Raw genomic sequence first — 21,934 nt, forward strand, 5'->3', positions numbered from 1 at the left:
GGCCTGTTCCTGTTCTGTACTGTTCTATGTTCTAAACTACATGGTCACGAAGCTTTCAAGAGTTTATTACAATAGGGCCTATTCAGAGTACAGAAATGAGGGCCAAAGTGCTTTGGGAACTCTGTCATATAGTGTGTTACATTTGATCAATGAATGCATTTTTCACGCTTTTCCTATGGGGAGTGCCATTCCTTGACGGTAGCACATATGCTCTTTAATATGTATTCTGAATCTATGTAATACTCAATTATTTTGCTCACTTTATTTTCCTGGAAAATGGCTGAATTGTAATCAATCTTTTCATTTAACTTGCAGACTAAGCAAGGAAGAGAATGGCAGGCAAAAATATTCTTGAAATATACATTATTTCAAACTCGAATCATTCATCATTTTCTAGTAATCAACTGCTTGATATAACTCAATATAACAATTAATTCCATATTAAAATTACAGAAAGGTTTTGGCTAATATCTGCTATTACAAACAAACAAAAATATCTTACTGAAACAAAATGAATCATTTTCATGAGTACATATTAGTGTAACTGTTATTTGGTATTAATTCCAAGTGTACGTATTTAAATATACAGAGTATATGTCTGTGCCTGTTTAAAACATATTACAACTGTAACATTTCCCAGTCCAAGCAAAAGATCCCCAAATTGAAACATTAACTGTTTCTCTCTCCACAGACGTTGCCTAACCTGCTGAGCATCATAGAATCATAGAATCCCTACAGTGTGGAAACAGGCCCTTCGGCCCAAGTCCACACCGAACCTCAGAGCATCCCACCCAGACCCATCCCCCTATAACCCACCTAATCTATACTTCCCTGAACACTACGGGCAATTTAGCATGGCCAATCCACCTAACCTGCACATCTTTCGACTGTGGGAGGAAACCAGAGCACCCGGAGGAAACCCACGCAGACACGCTATTTATATTGCATCACATTGTGATATGGTTACCCAAAGCACATGCACATTTTCAGTATAAATGTTGCACAGATCTTGCATTATTAGGTAAATGAAGAACAAAAACAAAAGCATTAACACATGTTGGTGACTTAAAAACCTACTGCAATACTTCATTTGCAACAAAATATATATACAACACAACACAGACAGAACTGGAAGTCTATTAGTTAATAAACAGAATTTTGCAACAAAACATGTTTAAAAATAATATCCAGTCATAAATAACTTGGCGTTATGAAACTGCATGCAAAATTTAACCATTTTGTGTATTCAGTAAAGATAAATTTCTTACAGTTTGCAAAGCTGCGTCAGTTTCCATATCAACAGATGCTGTAGCTTCATCCATAACAGTAATTTTTGATTTCTTGATAAGGGCTCTAGCAATGCAGAAAAGTTGTCTCTGGCCCAGGCTGAAGTTTTCACTCCCTTCTGTCATAAGGGTATTCAATCCCTCTGGGAGCTCACTGACCTAATAAAAGAAAGCACTTAATGAAACAAAACTCACTAATAGTTCATCATTTTAAAAATGTCTATAGTATTGCTGTTAGCATTGCTGGTCAGTTTATTTGGTGTGTAGAATTTTGTTCCTACTCAAACATAAACCAGTATATTATTTGAATTCCAATTTTATTTGCTACTACTTGGCCTGTTTCCAAAAATCTTTTAAAAAACAAACTTATTTCACTTAACATAAGAACATAACATAAGAACTAGGAGCAGGAGTAGGCCATCTGGCCCCTCGAGCCTGCCCCACCATTTAATAAGATCATGGCTGATCTTTGAGACTCAGCTCCACTTACCTGCCCGCTCACCATAACCCTTAATTCCTTTACCTTGCAAAAATTTATCTAGCCTTGCCTTAAAAACATTCAGTGAGGTAGCTTCAACCACTTCACCGGGCAGGGAATTCCACAGATTCACAACCCTTTGGGGTGAAGAAGTTCCTCCTGACCTCAGTCCTACATCTGCTTCCCTTTATTTTGAGGCTATGCCCTCTAGTCCTAGTTTCACCTGCTAACGGAAACAACCTCCCTGCCTCCACCTTATCTATTCCCTTCATAATCTTATATGTTTCTATAAGATCTCCCCTCATTCTTCTGAATTCCAATGAGTATAATCTCAGTCTACTCAGTTTCTCCTCATAATCCAACCCTCTCAACTCTGGAATCAACCGAGTGAATCTCCTCTGCACCCCTTCCACTGCTAGTATATCTCTTCTCAAGTAAGGAGACCAAAACTGCACACAGTACTCCAGGTGTGGCCTCATCAGGACCCTATACAGCTGCAGCATAGCCTCCCTGTTTTTAAACTCCATCCCTCTAGCAATGGCAGACAAAATTCCATTTGCCTTTTTAATCACCTGCTGCACCTGCAATCCCACCTTCAGCGATTCATGCACAAGGACACCCAAGTCCCTTTGCACAGCAGCGTGCTGCAATTTTTTACCATTTAAAACATAGTCCATTTTGCTGTTATTCCTACCAAAATGGATGACCTCACACTTATCAACATTGTACTCCATCTGCCAGACCTTTGCCCACTCACTTAGACTATCTATACCCCTCTGCAGACTTTCAGTGTCTTCTGCACACTTTGCTCTACCACTCATCTTAGTGTCATCTGCAAATTTTGACACGACACTTAGTCCCCAACTCCAAATCATCTATGTAAATTGTAAACAATTGAGGCCCAACACTGATCCCTGAGGCACACCACTAGCCACTGACCACCAACTAGAAAAACACCCATTTACCCCTACTGTTTGCTTTCTACTGGTCAACCAATCCTCTATCCATGCCAATACATTACCTGTAATACCGTGCAACTTTATCTTATGTAGCAGCCTTTGGTGTGGCATCTTGTGAAATGCCTTCTGGAAATCCAGATACACCACATCCATAGGTTCCCCATTGTCCACCATGCAAGTAATGTCCTCAAAGAATTCCACCAAATTAGTTAAACATGACCTATCCTTCATTTATTTATTGTACTTATTTTATCCTGAAAACCATGATACAATGGATTGGACCATAGCAAATGGTGGAATTTGAATTCAATAAAAGAAATGCAGAATTAAGAGTCTAATGATGACCATGAATCCACTGCTGATTGTTGGAAAAAACCCATCTGGTTCACGAATGTCCTTAGGGCAGGAAACTGCCATCCTTACCTGATCTGGTCGACATGACTCCGGATGTATAGCAATATGGTTGACTCAACTGCCCTCTGGATGGGCAATAAATGCTGCCTGGCCAACACTGCCCTCATCCCGTAAATTAATTAAAAATAAAACCTCTGATGTTTACGTCACAACCATGCTCTAGGCAGACAAAAATTGCACTGATGTCAATGTAAGACTGCTTTACCAGTTATTTGCTATGCAGTGAACATAATAAAGGCTGAATGTATCCCTTGTAATAATAATGCTAGTCTAATGAACATGTTGTCTAAGGGGAGATGGAGGGGTAGTGGCGATGTCACAATTAATAATTGTCCAGAGCCCAGGCTAATGCTGGTTCAGATGGGTTCAAATCCCAGCAGGCAGCTGATGGAGTTTATATTTAATTAATAAATATAGAACAGAAAGCTCATCATTAGTAATGGTGACCACAAAGCTATCTATTGTTGTGAAAGAAAAACATCTGATTCTGGTCAGCCTAACTTCATGCAATACTCTTAATTGCCATCTGCAACGGTTGATCAAGGCACTTGGTTCAAGGGCGATTAGGGATGAACAACAAGTGCTGATACCCACAGTGACAAAATAATAAGAAAAATTTTGTTTTGTTACATTTTCTCATAAAGCAGGTCTTTTAAGTCAATTGTTTTTGTATCCATACCTGTAGTCTATTAAGTATGATACCACATTTTGTGGAACGCAGTTTAATTAATTTCTCAATTTCAAGGCAAGTGTATTTGCATTTATGTGCATATATTATTTTGTTTAAAGTAAATAAAAGGTGAAAGATGAATATTTACTGAAGCTCTGTGTATGCATAACATGTGACAAAATCTTCTTTTCAAAAGACAAAACTTGTAGGATGGTGGCTTTGACCCATTTCCCCACAAAGCAAGTTTACAACTGTTGCTACTTTGTCAGGGAAAATCAGCAAGAGGCAGTTCTGCAGAGGAAATAACAAAATAATCTGGATTATTCTGACATATGTGCAAAAACTGAAAACAGCATATGAAACCCATCCTGAAAATGGCTCCCTAATCCCAGCTCTCTGACTTCCAATCTTCTGTACAAGCTAATGTACTATCTTCAACATCATGGGCTCTTATTTCATTAAGTACCCTAAATATGTTGCACCTTATCAAAAGCTTTCTGAACATCCAAATATATTACATCCATTGCTTCCCCTTTTATCTATCCTGCTTGTTACCTCCTTATCCCATTGTGAAGCCACAGTGACTCTGTTTAATCATATCATGTATTTCTAAATGCTCTACTATATTGCTTCACTTTATAATAGACTGTAATTTTTTTTGAATGATGGACATTAAGTTAATTGGCCTACAGTTTCTTTTCTTTGTCCCCTTCCCTTTATAAATAAAAAGGTATTATGCTGGTAGTTTTCCAATCTGCCAGGGCTTTTCTAGAACCTAAGGATTCTTAGAAGATTACCACCAGTGCACCCATTATCTCTGAAGCTATTTCCTTTAATATTCTGGGATGCATCCCATCAGATCTAAAGGGGCTTACTGTTCTTTAGCTCCATTAGTTTCCCTAGCCCTTTTTCTCTAATGATAGTTATTGTAACTATTTCCTCTTCTCATTTTGCCCCTTGAATAATTTTGCAATGCTATTAGTGTCTTCTACTGTGAAGGCTGATGCAAAGAATTTTTCAACTCTGTCATTTCCTGGTTCCCATTATTATTTCCTCAGTCTCATTCTCTAAGGGGCTTTGCTCTTCTTTTTTAAATTTATATTTGTTAAAATTCATTCACAGGATTACGGGTGTCACTGGCTAGGCCAGCATTTATCATCCATCCTGAATCGCAATTGAGAGTTAGCCACATTGCTCTGGGTCTGGTGTCACCTTCTGCCATGGTAGGATTCGAACCTTGCTCGCCAGAATATTTTTTTTGGGTCTCTGGATTAATAGTCTAGTGATAATACCACTATGTCATTGCCTTTCCCTGACAGCTATTGCTGTCAGTCTTGTAAAACAAGTAAACTTTTCACTTCAACATGTTTATTGGATTGAACTCTCTAATTCGCCATCAGGTGTGGCATTATTGGTGAAACAGCTTCCTGGACCAACTAGAAAAATCTATTCTTATAAGATATAGTTCCTTGCAAATAGCAACTAGTTGCAAGTTATATTGATATAATTGACATTGTTGCATAGACTCTGAGGAGGACTAGATGTCAGGCCTCTAAGCGGTTCTGCCCATGAATCCATGGGACACAAGCATAATGGTTGTGCCTATGGCACTCTTTAGCAATACCCTTTCAGAATCATGTACAACAGCAGGCAACAGAGTAGTTGATGGCCCTAGCTAATGATCTGCACATTTACTTTCATTCTAAACAGAATGGAAAAAAGCTTCATCTTGTCAGTTCAGTGCAGCAAAATGCTCCCTAATGGACTTTCCGCAAGAATAATGAATGGATATGGAGGTTGGTATTCTGCTCAGTGTGATCCTACTTCTATGTACCCATCCCCATTTACAGTTAGATCCCCACATGCTGCATCCTTCCCAATGATCAAGTCTGTTCTTGAGCAGGTGCATGTGGGCCACGCCTCTGATGACCCCCCGAAGTCAGAGGAGGTCAGCCATGAGCACTTCAGCCATCAGAGTAGTTAAACAAGCAGACTGTCATACAGTTCTGTTATAACCACAGATCTAGCTTGATGTAGAATTAATATGAAAAGAAAGATTTTGGTTCCACAAAGGTATTCACTTGTACGGAAGCAAAATACCTCAGAATTTGCAGATACTCAGCCATTTTTGGCAACATATGTGGAGAGAAAAGGGATCAATGTTTCAGGTTGATGAACTTACATCTGTTTTGTCCCACAGATGCTGCTTGACCTGATAAGGAATTTTTTTTTTTTTTAATCATAGGGTACTCACTTGGGTGCTTATAACAACAAAATAATTGGTCCGAACAAAAAGATGGACATCGGTCCATGTGCCTATGCAGACTGGGCTGGTGACATCGCTCCACTGCGATACAACTTTCTTTGCCAGGAGCACTTGCACATCTGCTGATGCCATGGACTGTCATTTAAACTCTGTCATTGTTTGCTGTGACAAGCTTTCCACTGTTAAAATAACAGCTTCTCATAACCAGCAGCACATACTTTCCCCCAAGGTTTTTTATTGGAAGTTCTTTAAGTTTTATGGTGATTCCCAAGATTTACAGACAATTTTTTCCCTTCTGGAGATCAGATTACACTTTCAGACTGATTGGGTGATACAGGTCAGGAAATACTTTGCTAAATACACAGACAGCAGAAACTCATTAATTTGATAGATCACTCACACTCACAAACAGCCGTGTGAAGCTGGTCCGTTTACAATCAGTATTTACAGCAACTGCAACACAGGGAAGGAGTCTCAGCGAAATCAGGGCATTATCGCCTTTAACCTTCTAAGAACTCCTTTCAAAGTTCAGAATTTCGTATTGACATGTTTTTAAAGGATCATCCCAGCAGGAGTTGAAAGATCTGTTGATTTCAGTGAACAAATGTTCAGGCACTTGACTCCACCCTGCACTATGATTATATGGAAATGACATCTTTGTTCCAGGCAGCTGTCATTCCATTGCCAAGCAGTTTGTGTACCTAGTGGCAACATTTATAATAAATGGGGCCTTATAATAAAGTCACTGTTGTAATATCTTTGAAAATGATATTGAAACATTAACTTCATTTTAAGTCTCTATTGTCATCTCTTATCTGTCAAATAGCTACCAGTTTTGATGAAAATGGCGTGCCCAGAATAGAGGATGAGCAGTGGGTGTGAATGAAGAAGATTTACTGAATGGTGAAATGATTTGTGTTGGATTTTGGTTAGAGGGTTAGGTGGAAGGTGAGATTAGGTTTGCATTGTTATGCCATATGGCTTCACACATTCCAATTATCTGAACCGTAGCTGTACGAGTCTGTTGCAGGGCTCTCTGGCAGATAGACGAGTAGCTTCACAAACATGGCAATCAATGACTCCCTGTACCCCTGTGGAAATCCAGTCACTAAAGCAAATTCAAGAGCTCTCTCAATTTCACTGGCTTCAAACAGCAAAGTGACGTAAAGGTATGGAAAACATGGAATCGGTTACCCGGAAGATACAAATTTGTGTGTACCAGATTGCAAAATTCTGGGAATTCTCATCAGCAGATCCTTTTGGACTAATCGGGGGCAAAGGAATTCAACCTGAGCATGACAGCCACTAGCAATATATACCTAACGGCTCACATGTAAGGATGCCTTGATTGAGGTTACCTGTATACCTATACAGCTTTGAAGGTTTGAGTGTCCTGAGGCACAGTTGCTCAGTCATGTTGAGAAAGCAGATTCCATGTTAGGATTATTGTCTATTTGGAGATGGAGCTCTGTGTCCATCCCATCTGTCCTTTGGAGCAGCAGGCAGTCGAGAAAAAACAATTGCTGGTGTTCGTCAAAGGTAAAAATCTGCTTAAGCTCTTTCATACTGCAGTGAAGGTTGAAACCAAAGATGTCCAAGATAGTAAAAATGACCTCCAAAATATTGGCAATATCCCTGAAGCGGAGGAAGTGTACTCTCAGAACAAGTCCTGTTGGCAGAAACCTTTCACATAGGCAGGGATGCAACTGTCTTGATTTAGCATTTAAAGGCTTTCCAGCCTGTCAGTTTCACTGAGCCATCTCTGTTGTTTTCTTCCCTTGTTGATCCTGGTGAGTTTCAGACAACTCAAGAAAGCATTGCACAAGTCACAATACGGTGTCAAATGTTTTGGAGAGAAGAAACAGTTCTGTCTGTCTGGACAAACTGTCTGCCCAAATAAAATTGCTAAAGCTAAGCAGTCTGCAGATGACAGTATGGGAAGGCATTTTGACCTGCTTGGTATCCATTCGTAAAATCTTTTTAAGGTTTTAAAGTAGATTTGTAGCTCGGGATGTGGATATTGTGGTTGGTTGGCTCGCCGAGCTGGTTTGTTGTTGCACAGATGTTTCATTACCCTGCTGGGTAACATCATCAGTGCAGCCTCCGATGAAGCGCTGTTGTGTTTTCCCGCCTGGTATTTAAACTTTTGAGTTGGATTACCTCACTTCCAGTTTCCTTCGTAATGGAATGTATATGGTGTCTAGCTCTATGTGTTTATTGATGGTTTTCTTAGTGGAATACCAGGCTTCTAGGAATTCCCGTGCTTGTCTCTGCTTTGCCTGTCCCAGGATCCTGGTGTTGTCCTAATCAAATTGGTGGTTCTCCTTATCCATGTGGATGGAGATGAATGAGTATTGGTCGTATCTTTTTGTTGCCAATTGATGTTCATGTGGTTAATTTCCTTCCTGTTTGTCCAATGTCCTCATCTCCGTCCTAAATGGTCTACCCCGAATCTTCATACTGTGACCCCTAGTTCTGGTCGCACCCACTATCAGGAACATCCTCCCTGCATCTACCCTCTCCAGTCCTTTAGGAATTTTATAAGTCTCTATGAGTTCCTCCCTCATTCATTTGAACTCCAGCAAAAACAATCCCAACCTAGGCAATCTCTCCTCATACATCAGACTCACCGTCCCTGGAATCAACCTGGTAAACCTTTGCTGTACGCCCTCGAGAGCAAGAGCATCCTTCCTCAGAAAAGGAGATCAAAACTGCACACAATATTCCAGGGGTGGTCCTACCAAGACTCTTTTTAACTGCAACAACACAACCTTGCTCTTATACTCAAAACCTCTCGCAATGAAGGCCAACATACCATTTGCCTTCTTTACGGCCTGCTGCATCAGCTTGCTTACCTTTAGCAACTGGTGCACAAGGACACCCAGGTCCTGCTGCACAACCCCTTCTCCCAATTTACAGTCATTCAGATAGTAATCTACCTTCTTGTTTTTGCTTGCAAAGTGAATAACCTCACATTTCACTTGGGGAGGCGATGGCCTAGTGGTATTATCGCTGGGCTGTTAATCCAGGGACTCAGATAAAGTTCTGGGGACCTGGTTTCGAATCCCACCATGGCAGATAGTGGAATTTGAATCTAATAAATGTCTGGAATTAAGAGTCTAATGATGATCATGAATCCATTGTTGATTGTTGGAAAAACCCATCTGGTTCACAAATGTCCTTTAGGGAAGGAAACTGCCTTCCTTACCTGGTCTGGCCTACATGTGACTCCAGACCCACCCAACTTCGTAGTATCTGCAACCTTTGAGATGTTACATTTTGTTCCCTCATCCAAATCATTAATATATATTGTGAATAGCTGAAGTCCCAGCAACGATCCCTGTGGCATCACACTAGTTACTGCCTGCCAATTTGAAAAGAACCATTACTTTCTACTCTTTGTTTCCTCTGTGCCAACCAGTTCTCTATCCATCTCAATACACTTTCCCCAATCCTATGCACAATAATCTCTTATGCGGAATATCTGGTTGGCATGGACAAATTGGACAGAGGTGTCTGTTTCTGTGCTATATATCTCTATGACTGTATGGCTGCCTCTAAACTGAGTTGCTTATTAGGCCATTTCAGAGGGTAGGAGGAAGGAGCACTGCTCTGAAAGTTTGTGATTTCAAATAAACCCATTGGACTAAAACCTGGTGTCGTACCCCTTGACTTTGTCCATCCCAGTCCAAAACCAGCACCTCCACATCATAGTTAGAAGTTAATCATGTTGCTGGTTGCTTTGGAGTCACATGTAGGCCAGACTATGTAAAGATAGCAGATTCCTTTCCTGAAGGACATTAGTGAATCACATGAGTTTTTATGACGATTGATGACAGTTTCGTGATCATCACGAGGCTAGCTTCATGATTCCAGATTTATTAATAGAATTTAAATTCCCACAGCTGCACTGGTGTGCTTTTAACCCATGTCCCAAGGGCAACTTGATTCCTATTGACTCTTGTCTGCTAGGGCTCCCTGATGCCACACTTGGGCAAATATTGTCTTGATGTCAAGGATATTTTAACCTCATTTAACCAGGTGTAGATGCCAGTATTGAATACACTGAACCTCTAGTTTATTTGCCCAGTGATATTTGCAACCATCTTCTGCCAAAGGGCAATATGGGTGATCCACTCTCTCCTGAGGTCCCCAGCATAACAGGTGCCTGTCTTCAATCAAATCTATTCACTCACCATGATACCAAAAAGGTACTAGATATGGCAAAGGCTGTGGGCCCCTAAAATAATCTGACAAGAGCAATGAAAAATTCCCTAGCAAAAGCTACTAAAGTGTAGTTTCAATACTGGCATCTACACCTGGTTAAATGAGGTTAAAATATCCTTGACATCAAGACAATATTTGCCCAAGTGTGGCATCAGGGAGCCCTAGCAGACAAGAGTCAATAGGAATCAAGTTGAGTGATGCCTACACAAAGGTAGATAATTATGATTGCTTGTGGTCAGTATGTAATATCACTGCAGGAGTTCCTCAGGGACTAAGGTCCTTGGCCCAACCGCCTTCAGCTGCTTCAATGACCTTCCACGCATCATAAGATCAGAAGTGGAGATGTTTGCTGAAAATTACACAATGCTTGATATTGTTCACATCTTTAGATAATGAAACAGTCAGTGTCCATAAGCAGCAAAACCAGAACAACATGCAGGCTTGGTTTGGGTTGATAAATGGCTCACAACATTTGCATCATACATATACCAGACAATGACCATCTCCAGCAAGACAGAATCTAACCATCGTCCCGTGACATTCAATGGCATTACCAATGCTGAATCCTTGCTATCAACATCCTGGGGGCTATCAAAGTGTAGGACAGTGGCAAGACTTTTTATGGTAGGTAACTCACCTCCTGACTCCGTAAAGCATGTCCAAATTGCATGGACTCAGTGGTCCAAATGCCCTGTTTCCACACTGTAGGGATTCTATAATTTTATCACCAAGACATAGTTGTGCAGTGTGTGCATCATTTACAAGTTTAACTGTGCATACCACCAAGGCTCTTTCAACAGTATCTTCTAAAGATAAACCTAGAAGAGGAGCAACAGATGTGTGGCAATATCAGCAATTCACTATTGTCTTCTGAAGGATATTTGAGAGTGCGCAATAAATTCCAGCCTATCCAGAAACGCCTACAAATTCATGAACAAATAAATTTCTGGATTTACTTTTTCATGGTTACAAAACTTTACAGTTGGCTAGACAGTGTGTAAAACCCTTACTGAAACACTCCGTGTATATATAAACCATAAATTTTCATCTGAACTCATTTGAAAACTGCTGACTATTGCTCTAGGGTCTTGCTTTGTCTCTACATGTATGCCCCTCACTCTACAACAAACGTGTTGGAAGTAAAACCTACATTCTTTATATACATGACAAATGTGAAAATATATGTGAAAATGTGACAAATGCAGTCTTAGAGATTAATGTGACCAATTTGCGAACAACTTCCTCCAGGACCTGTCAAGGAGAAACTTTGCTTTTTTTTTTAAGTGCAGGAAGTAGTTTGTAGTTTAAAATAAATATTTTAGATTCCATGTTAAAGAGCATGATAAAGTACTTCAGAATGATTTATGCTTTTTGTAACTTTCATGCCTGAATAGAGCCTAAAAATGGTCAATAAATGTTGCTTCCTTACAGTTGATGAAACTTTAAATTTAATAAAAGATCAGGCAATTATAATCTAGCCGTTAGCAGGATTCCAGAGGCTTACACCACCACTAATTTTGAAGTTATTCAGAAATGCTTAAACTGATTGTGTGCAGACTGGACAGATACCTAGGACAGCATTTCAAGAGTTGCTAAATATAGCTATATTGTTGTAATCTTGATCTTTTCCAAAAATATATTTCACAAGATCATCAAAAATAGTTCAAAATCCAGATATGAAAATAAAATGTATTTGGCAATGCATTGTTCACAACTGCTTCTATGACTGACTGAAGTTCATTGATCATATAGAGAACTTTGGAAAATAATGTCAAAATTACATTGAGATAGCAAGAACTGCAGATGCTGGAGTCAGAGACGACACAGTACGGAGTTGGAGGAACACAGCAGGCCAGGCAGCATCAGAGGAGCAGGAAAGTTGACGTTTCAGGGCGGGACCCTTCTTCACAAATGGGGAGGAGGAAGGCAGTTGGAAAATAAATAGAGAGGAGGGGTGGGGCTGGGGAAGGTAGGTGGAATGGTGATAGGTGAATGCATGTAGGCAGTGGGGATTGGTCAGTGGGATGGGTGGGGCGGATAGGTGGGAGAGAAGATGGACAGGTTGTGTCAGGTCAAAGAGGCGGGGATGAGAGGGAGGGTTGGATATGGGATGAGGCCGGGGGTTGGGGAGATTTTAAAACTTGTGAATTCCATGGTTAGGCCATTGGGCTGTAGGCTCCAAAAGTCGAATATGAGGTGTTCCTCCTCCAGTTTGCATGTCGCGTCATTGTGGAACTGGAGGAGGCCCAGGATAGACATGTCACCAAGGGAGAGGGAGGAAGAGTTAAAATGGTTGGCAACCGGAAGGTGTTGTCATTGGTCACGTACAGAGCACAGATGTTCTAAGAAACGGTCTCCGAGTCTACGCTTGGTCTCACCGAGGCCACATCGGGAGCAGCAGATACTGTAGACCAAATTGACGGATGTACAAGTGAACCCCTGTCTGATATGGAAGGTTTGTTTTGTGCCTTGAATGGGGGTGAGTGGGAAGGCGTAGGGGCAACTGCAGCACTTCCTGTGGTTGCAGGGAAAGGTACCGGGGGTGGTGGGGTTAGTGGGGAGCGTGGAGCGGACGAGGGAGTCACGGAGAGCGCGGTCCCTACGGAAGGCAGAAAAGGGTAGGAAGGGAAATATCTCTTTGGTTTTGGGGTTGGATTGTAGGTGGCGGAAGTGGCAGAGAATGATACGTTGGATGCAGAGGCTGGTGGGATGATATGTGGGGACAAGGGGGATTCTGTCTTTATTTTTATTGGAGGGAGGGGGTGTGAGGGCAGAAGTGCAGGAAATGCAAGAGATGCGGTTGAGGGCATTTTCGATCACTGGAGGAGGGGAAGTTAAAATTGAAATTAGAAGTCTGATAACACATTAGAGGTTAGTGATAACTGCTGGGCTCCCATCTTGTTTGGGAGGTTTTGAGGGTAACACTGTAAAATTCTGAAAATTATGTCAAATATTTAATATTCTGTGGCTATTGGGAGAGACACAACTTTTCTATATATGTATATAGTTAAAAATGAGAGGATAATTTGATGTAGCTCATTAAATGACATAGAATGTCAGCATTTTAAAAATAGTGACATTGTGAAAGCAAAGGCATAATTTAGTTGTTAAACAAATAATGGAAGGCTGAAACTGTAAAATTGTTAGCCAAGCCTTCTGGTTATCTTTGGTCCACCATGACAAATCAGAGGCTGGCTTTCGGATGCTGAGAAGTATCCCTTCTACCCCTGACTCGTGACTCCCACCTGCTACCTGACCAGGCAAGGACAATGTTTTTGCAACAAGAGCCATGAAGCAAACCACTGATGCCCCGAAGCAACAACTGTGTTAGCTAGACTGCTCAAGTGGACCTCTCCATTTCTCTCAGAGTATGTTCCCAAGACTGTGGTAATCTATTGCAGCCCCCACTCACACATCACAAGGATGCTATAGAATTGCCAACTGTGCTTAAAATTATTCCTGGATGTTTTATCAGAAGACTTGCCCCCAGGCTTCAGCCATTAGTAGCAAATATGTCCATCTTTTTAGATGCACTGCCACCTATGACAATTGGAAAGCAAAAATGCTCATTAACTAAATGCATAATGCTTGCCTGTCAGGCAAGAAGCCACTTTTTCCTATTTTTCAATATTTTTACACTTGACAAACATTTAAAGAAAATTGCAAATTAAAAGCAATACTTTTAAAATTCCTGTAATTGTTCTCCAGGATCGCATACACTGATGTCCTGGAGGATGAGCCTCAACTCCTGGAGAATCCAGACCAAGCCTGGCAGGTTGGTTACCCTAAGGTGTAGTCCTGCCACCATACACGTACGGGCTATATCACAAAGATGAAGAGGAAGGAAGGAAGGAGGCATCCAGGACCTCTTCATTCCAAACAAGCTGGGCAGATACACAGACTCCAGATTGTCTGACACATTACTCCCAGCTTCTAATCCATCCTTTACAACCAGATGATAATACTTGGAAGTATTGTGAAGGGAAGAGATAAATTTAAGAGAGCATAGACAGGCTGATAGAATAGGTGGGCACATGGCAGATAAACTTTATTGCAAAGAAGTGTGAAATGATATACTTTGGTACGAAGGAGAGGAAATAATGTAGAATACATTCTAAAGTGGGTGCAGGATCAGAGAGACATAATCTTTTAAGTAAACAACAATCAAATAAACAAATTAACTAACTTACCTAACAATCCCATAAAGGAAACCGTAACAGAAGCAAACTTTTAAGGAAAGTTATCAAAATGAAGTAACATTACTCGAGCTGATAATGCATGCTAGATCCTGCAGTGGAAAGTCTCGAGCGTACAAAGGTAGAGACTATGGTTCCTTCCCGGTGACACCTAGGTGCAAATGCACCCTTGGAAGACAGGCAGGCATGGCCTCCTCAACTGCCTATTGATGGTCACTTTGGCCAAGGTCTGGAGCAGGTTAACAAGGAAAGACTTGAGGATCGATGTGCAGTAATTACTAGTGGTAACAGGACAGTTTGAGAGCGTGGTTAAAAAGGCATATGGAATTCTAGGCTGTTTGGAGGTAAAAAGTATAAAAGCAAGATGGTTTTGAAGACAAGAGATAGTAGGAACTGCAGATGCTGGAGAATCCGAGACAACAAGGTGCAGGGCTGGATGAACACAGCAGGCCAAGCAGCTTTTGAAGAACTGTTTATAGAACACAAGTTCATGTTAAACGACAGTATTGTGTGCAAATCTAGACTCTGCATTTTAGGAAGGTCTTGACAGCTTTTGAAGATTGCCAAAAAGATTCTTGAGAATCTCTGAAGGTATGACAGATTTCATTTTACGTTTGGGCATATTTTCCTTAGAAAAGAGAAAATTGCGTGGAGATTTGATAAATGCATTTACAATTATGAGGGTTTTTGACAGTAGATAGGGAGAAATTGTTCCCATTGATGCAACAATTGAGAACCAGAGGTGCCTATTTATAACTGCTAGAAAAAATTAATAATAATTGAAGAATTAATTATAGTCAGCAAGTAATTAGAATCTGGAATGCATTGCCTGAACATGTGGTGGAGGCTGATTCCTGTATGACCTCAAACAGAAATTGAATAAGCACCCAGACAGAAAAATCAGCAGTGAAAAGATGAGGGAATGAGCGTAGCAGATTATCAAGATCAAGGTTATTTACCAAAATAGTATTAATAGATAGTTTTCACTGTGAAGAGAACAGTGCAATTCACTCAATACAACATGAAGAAACTACTGAGTTCACTGTACAAAGTAATGATTATGTATAGGGCCAAGAAACAGGAGAGAGGCAGTGCGTAAGACCTCCACTGTAGAATTAACTGCACATCTATCCATTCTGATTGCCATGTATCTGATAATGCAGAAAGTTTACAGATTAAATTTTATCCAAAATGAGGAGGAAAAATGCAACCTGTCTAATGGTCCTTGTACAAATCTTCTTTCAATCATCAGCAAAATGAAGGAAAGGTTAGTCAATAGTGCTAGCATGTAGCACAAACTCACCAATAATGGTATTCCGTTTGTATTCTCCCAGGGCAAAGCCACTCCAGGGCTCATTTGCCCAAATGTGTATCAAAAAGCTGAATTCTAGAGTGAATGCTTTTGACATCAAGATAATATTTGTTTAGTGTAAAATCAAAGAATCCTAAAAAATTGAAATCTATGGAACTACAAAAATAATTTTTCAGTGGCTACAGCAATACAAGGCCTACTCATGTATCTATCAAGATGTCTCTTAAATGTTGCTATTGCATTTGCTTCTATCACCTCCTCTGGGAGCACATTCCAGGCACTTGCCACCCTCTGGGTAAAAAAACTTGCCCCTCACACCTGCTTTAAACTATCCCCCTTTTAACTTAAACTTATGCCTCCTGGCTCAGAAGTTTACAAAATTATATCTGGTTGTCCTTCAGCATCTGATGTTCATGTGAAAACAAACCAATCAAAGATTGTCCAATCTTTCCTCATAGCCTCCAAACCATGCAACATTCTGGTTAGCCTTTTCTGTACACTCTCTAAAGCATCCTCATCCTTTTGGTAGTGTGGTGACCTGAACTGTACAAAAACAATCTTTTATCCAGCAATTCATAAAATGAACAGATCTTATTTATTTTCATCTTTTTAAAACACTTTGCACACTTTTAACTAAACTAAATGAAGAACAACAAAGAGAGAATTTGCAAACATATTTGGCTTACAGCAGCAGACAATCCATTCACTTACCATAGGTTTCAACTGTGCAACTTCCAAAGCTTCCCACAATTCATCATCGCTGTGAACCGAGTCTGGATCCAGATTAAATCTAGACGTAAATTAGTACTTTAGGTGCTTTTCATCAAGTTGACTAAAATTCAATAATAATTTGTAATTTTACGACTTTTTTTGTGTTCCTTATGATAACTTTGTTACTGCTATCCATGATTTACCTGATAGTGCCATTGAACAGAATTGGATCCTGGGGAATTATTGAGATTGATTGCCTCAAATGGTCCAATGTGACTGAAGAAATATCTAATCCATCAACCTTTATACAGCCTGCAATGAAAATGACTTTCAGAATTCTTAAATGAACAAACAGAATCTAGACAAACATTTGACACTAGGGTGTCAAGAAAAGTAACCTACTACAAGCAATATTACCAAGGCAGAGACCTGCATAAATGCAAAATATATATCGCTTATTTAGACATTTGAGCAAGTCTGTCTCAAACTGCATGAAATCACAAACCTTGAGACATAAATAAATGTTATCATCCCAGTTCATAGTGAAGAAGTGGAAATCAATGCTACGCACAATCTATATAGTTGTGGAATCTTCCTGTCTAGGTTGGAATCTTTATTTCCAACCCAGATCAGACAAACATTTACCTTGCCATGATTTTCTGGAGCTGCCTTCTTTTGCAGGATCCATCCCAACTCCAGCAGTTTTTATTACTGCTTGAGTGTAAATTCAACGGCTGTCAGGAGAGGAAACTTGAAGCCACAGCTAAAGATGTCAAGGGAACTTCAAAGAATTACTCTTCAAAAAGAAAATGGCAAGTCAAAATAACGCGAGCTGTCATCTACTGTGGTTACAGAGATATTGAGGGGCTGACTACCTAAAACCCCACTGCAACAGGGGTCAAAGGCTAGTTTCAACTGTGTGCTAGTTGGTGAAGTAGTCTGCTATGAGTCACAGTTGACAAAATCCCTAGTCATCCCTGCACTGTAAGTAAACAGAAAGGTTGGTATCCTGTCTCTTCACTGGAAGCATGTGAAACAGCAGTTAAAATGAAATGGGACAAAGGCCTTTCAGCTGATGTGCAAGGCCAAGCCTCTTGAAATTAACCGAACGACATCAGTGCTACTAGTAGCACCCAATGTAATGGCCGCAATATCCTATTGTCTACGCTTCATGGAGTCAGAGACCAATTCTGTTTTTAAGTATTTTGCACTTGCCTCATTTTTAATCTTTATTTATGCTGCATTAAATCTTCACGCATTTAGGAGGAAATAATCTAATTATTTTGCTAAATCATGAAAGCCTGGTTAAATTGACTTGCTTTAAAACATAAATTCAATTGATCTGGGGTAAAGGGGAAGGGATCTTTCTTCATTTAACCTTGTTGCAACCAACCAGGTGGGTGCATAAATGAAGTAGGGAACAGATCATCCCTCCTCATCCAGAAGTTTGACAATTTGGTGTATCCCATCTGGAACTACAATAAGTTAGGGAACCTCACTCAGGGTCATAACAACACCAGTAATTCTATCTTTTTGTAACAGGTAGAACCCTCAAATTATGGTATAAAATACAATCCTTATAAAGGCATCAAGAGTAATTCACATTCTAATTTCTTTAGGAATGTTACTTATCAATTACTGGAGGCATAATGCTGTGATTTGTGAAAGTTTATTTTTGACACTATATATAGAGGTGTTATCAGAGTGAAGGCATATTTTATTAGGGCCTTCATTCGAGTAACTTACAGCAAACCATGGTACCTTCTCCAGAACAGAATCTGTATTTGGCCACTGAACCTCAGGGGTCATGTTAGTAAGTCAGTTGCCTTACAGGTCATTTCTCCTCTGACCCTACTTCAGTACATCTTATATTGAATTCTTCATCCAAGAACTCTTGGGTATTGTCTATTCTAATGGCCTGTGAATCATCTTCACAATGCATGCTCTCTAAAACTGTACTCCCATATCCTGTTTCAACCTGGTGCTGCTTCCCCATCATTTCATTCCTCACTGACCTACACACTGAGGTGCTGAAGAACTGGGAGTCAAAGTTAAAATGCATATTCTAATATTTAAATGCCTACATGCCCTATCTTTATTCTACCTTTATAAATTTTTGCCAAAGTACTCTCGTGAACTCTCCATTCTTCTGACTAGCCTCCCATTCAATGGTTATAATCCCAGCTAATGTTATTACTGGACGAATCAGATCCCAGACCTGGCTTGATTGTTAAAACCAAAAACAAAGTATGATCTAAGTAGTCTCACAATAAAATACACTCAGCTTTAAGTAACCTCTTCAGGGTTTTATTTTATTGTTCAGGCCCCATTATTTACCATATTGGATTGCAAAAAAATAAACAATGAAATCCATTAGCGATGCATAATTCATACAAAAAATAGGCCTCAGAAAACTGTTTAAAATAAATCACCATGGCTACAGAAATACTTACAAGTTTATTAGTAAATTAAGACATACAGAAATCCCACAGGTTACTAAATGAAAACAAAACAGAACAGAATCCCAAACTTTCACATCTTTGAAAACCAAAAGAACTGCAGATGCTGTAAACCAGGAACAAAAACAGAAGTTGCTGGAAAAGCTCAGCAGGTCTGGCAGCATCTGTGAAGAAAAGTCACTTCCTCAGTTCTGAGGAAGGGTCACTGGACCTGAAACGTTAACTCTGATCTTCACAGAAGCTGCCAGACCTGCTGAGCTTTTCCAGCAATTTCTGTTTTTGCTATATATATATATCTTTGAGATAATTTATTGTATGTCACAGTTTACATCACATAAAACATTCTCTCTTTTTTTGGTAGCCATGTTTGAGCAACCTGGGCCCATGCTCTGGAATTATAATCTAAGTACCCTGTCTCTCTATGTCCTTCTTTTCCCTTCAGACCTACTTTAAAACTTGATCACCACTTTGATCACGTGTTGGTTACCTGTATTAAGCTTGCTTTCTTTTGATTAGTAGCCTCTTTTAACTATGTTTCTGTGCAATACTTTGAGGCATTAATCTATATTAAAGGTTGCACATAAATGCAATTTTTTCTGTCGTGATCCAATGTGCTTCATATCCCCTTCTTTTATTTCCATCCATGCCGCTAGTCTTTTGTAAACAAATACATAAAATGCTAGATAAACTCAGTAGGTCTGGCAGCATTAGTGGAGAGAAACAGAGTTAATGAATTGAGGCTATTACAACTCAAATTCAGAACACCATGTATGCTGGGTGCACCGGAATGCTTGGAGAAAGTACACTGAACTATAATTTGTAGCAGATCCATGATAACTACTGGTTAGTTCTACAATTTAACCATGAGAAATGCCATGAAATTTTCAAGACATCTATAGGACATTTAGCCTGCACCATAATCAATCATTGCACAATCTAGCATTGTGGTGGGATAAAGTTTGATTATCAGTTGGGCAGGGGATGCAATCTATCTGGATTTTCAATGTGTTTGATAAGATTCCACGATTAATTAATAAGGTAAGAGCCCATCCTATTGCAGGAAGTATATTATCATGGCTGGAGAATGGAGAATTGGCTAATTAATGGAAGGCAGAGTTGGGTTAAGGACAGCATTTTCAGGATGGCACCTTGTAACTAACGGTATGCCACAAGAATCAGTGCTGGGGTTATATTTATTTACAGTATATATTAATGACTTGGATTCAAAGTAAATAACTATAGCCAGGTTTGTGGATGACACAAAAATAGGTGCGGAAACAAGAGGTGAGAATGACACAGAGTCTGCACAGGGGGTGTAGACAGGTTATGTGATTGGGCAAAAAATTAGCATTTGGACTATAATGAAGGAAAATGGGAGGTCATGCACTTTGGCAGGAAGAATAGAGGAGCTCAATGTTATTTAAATAGAGAAAGCAGAGTAACTGAATATGTGATAAGCAAAAGCTAAATTTGGATTGAGTTTCTAACTTTTTGAAACCTTTGACATGCCTGTTACAGGATGTTTTTAGCATCTAACTCCCTTTATGTTGCTTTTTGGAATTCACTTCGGATGTTAACTCCTGAAGCCAATGTTCACCAGTCCATTTCAGTTTTACTTCCTAAAACTCCCACTTTAGTTTCCTTATAGTGTTTAAATTGTTCCTTAGATGATATCAATCACTTTTCAGGCACTGGTTGATCATTTCCTATATGACTAAACATTTGCCAACATCTTGCCCAAATTTCACAACAGACTTGAACAAGTGCTTTCTGTTCTGTTACTTTATAGCTGAAAGCATTGTTAAATTCTCTATCTTACTAAGCATCTTCCAAATCTCAAATTCCCTCTGAGACATCTCTTTACAAGACTAGACTCTCAACCTATCATGCCCTGCTCGTCATATTTTTTCCATTAAATACGCAGAATCAGCTTTGCTGTTCCTGCCTTCTAAGCCTTGAGCATTTGGATGGCTTTCTCAATTAATAATGATGAGAACTGCAGGTTGAGTTGAAGCATTGTACTTTTCAGCACAACATTTGTACACAAATCATCCTGATTTGAGTTATTAATTAGCATTCCAAGTTTTCTGTTTATACTTGTTCCACCACCCTGTTTAACATGATTTTGCTTTAGAATCAATAAATTATTGGAACCTGTAATCTTGTTGAGTGATTTAAAATCCATTTTAACAGTTTCCTGATTGGCACTTCCCGTGCTCCCCAACCTCCTAGTTGTGGCCTCTCCCCACTCCCTGATACAATCTTTTACTGCTTCCTTTCCCCAGAGCCACTGGCTGATTCAATATCCAGAGGCAATCTGAAGGTGAAGCTTCATGAAAGCGCAAGCCCTATGGTTCAGAAGTGTCAAGTGGGGGTAGGGATTTCTGCCATGTTGGAAGACTGCATTTGAAGGTCATATTTTCACACTACAATTGTTAGCAAATATCTTTTCTATCCATTAAAAGTGCTCTACACAAATCTATCAATGCAAAATATTTTTACTGAAGAAACACATACCTTCAAAGTTGTCAACAATTCTCAGAAGGGTTAATACCAGGCTTGACTTCCCACTTCCTGTTCGTCCACAGATCCCAACTTTGGTTCCAGGGTTTATTTTTAGTGTCAATTTGTGGAGGACAGGATCAAGTTTCTCATCATATCGTACACTGACCTCATTAAACTCTATTGCTCCAGATTGTGGCCAGTTGGTAAGATTTGAGCCTGAAGAAAAATATATTTAAAAAAATGCGATGAATGATCAAATAATTTAAGTTGCAGAAAATAATTACTCACTGTATTAATTTTTATGAAATGGAAGCCTGTTTTATTTGAAACAACATGAAAATAAAAATCAAATCATTTGCCTAACTATCAGAGGATGTACACGCAAACAAGGAATAAGAGTAGGCCAAAAACAAAGTTGCTGGAAAAGCTCAGCAGGTCTGGCAGCATCTGT

General features: G+C 39.7%; 1 protein-coding gene across 1 annotated transcript in view; it reads right to left on the reverse strand.

The window, feature by feature from the left end:
* LOC109912648 (ATP-binding cassette sub-family C member 8-like) overlaps window positions 1-21,934 on the reverse strand; it is a 152,942-nt gene that overhangs the window by 6,874 nt on the left and 124,134 nt on the right. The window contains exons 23-26 of the mRNA XM_048595667.1: window positions 21,496-21,699; window positions 16,723-16,831; window positions 16,520-16,598; window positions 1,269-1,445 (exon numbers count right to left, since the gene is read on the reverse strand). Coding sequence (XP_048451624.1) covers window positions 1,269-1,445; window positions 16,520-16,598; window positions 16,723-16,831; window positions 21,496-21,699 — 569 coding nt within the window. The remainder of the gene's footprint in view (window positions 1-1,268; window positions 1,446-16,519; window positions 16,599-16,722; window positions 16,832-21,495; window positions 21,700-21,934) is intronic.

The sequence above is a fragment of the Rhincodon typus genome, chromosome 4, assembly GCF_021869965.1.
Source record: "Rhincodon typus isolate 14 chromosome 4, sRhiTyp1.1, whole genome shotgun sequence".
Lineage (NCBI taxonomy): Eukaryota > Metazoa > Chordata > Chondrichthyes > Orectolobiformes > Rhincodontidae > Rhincodon > Rhincodon typus.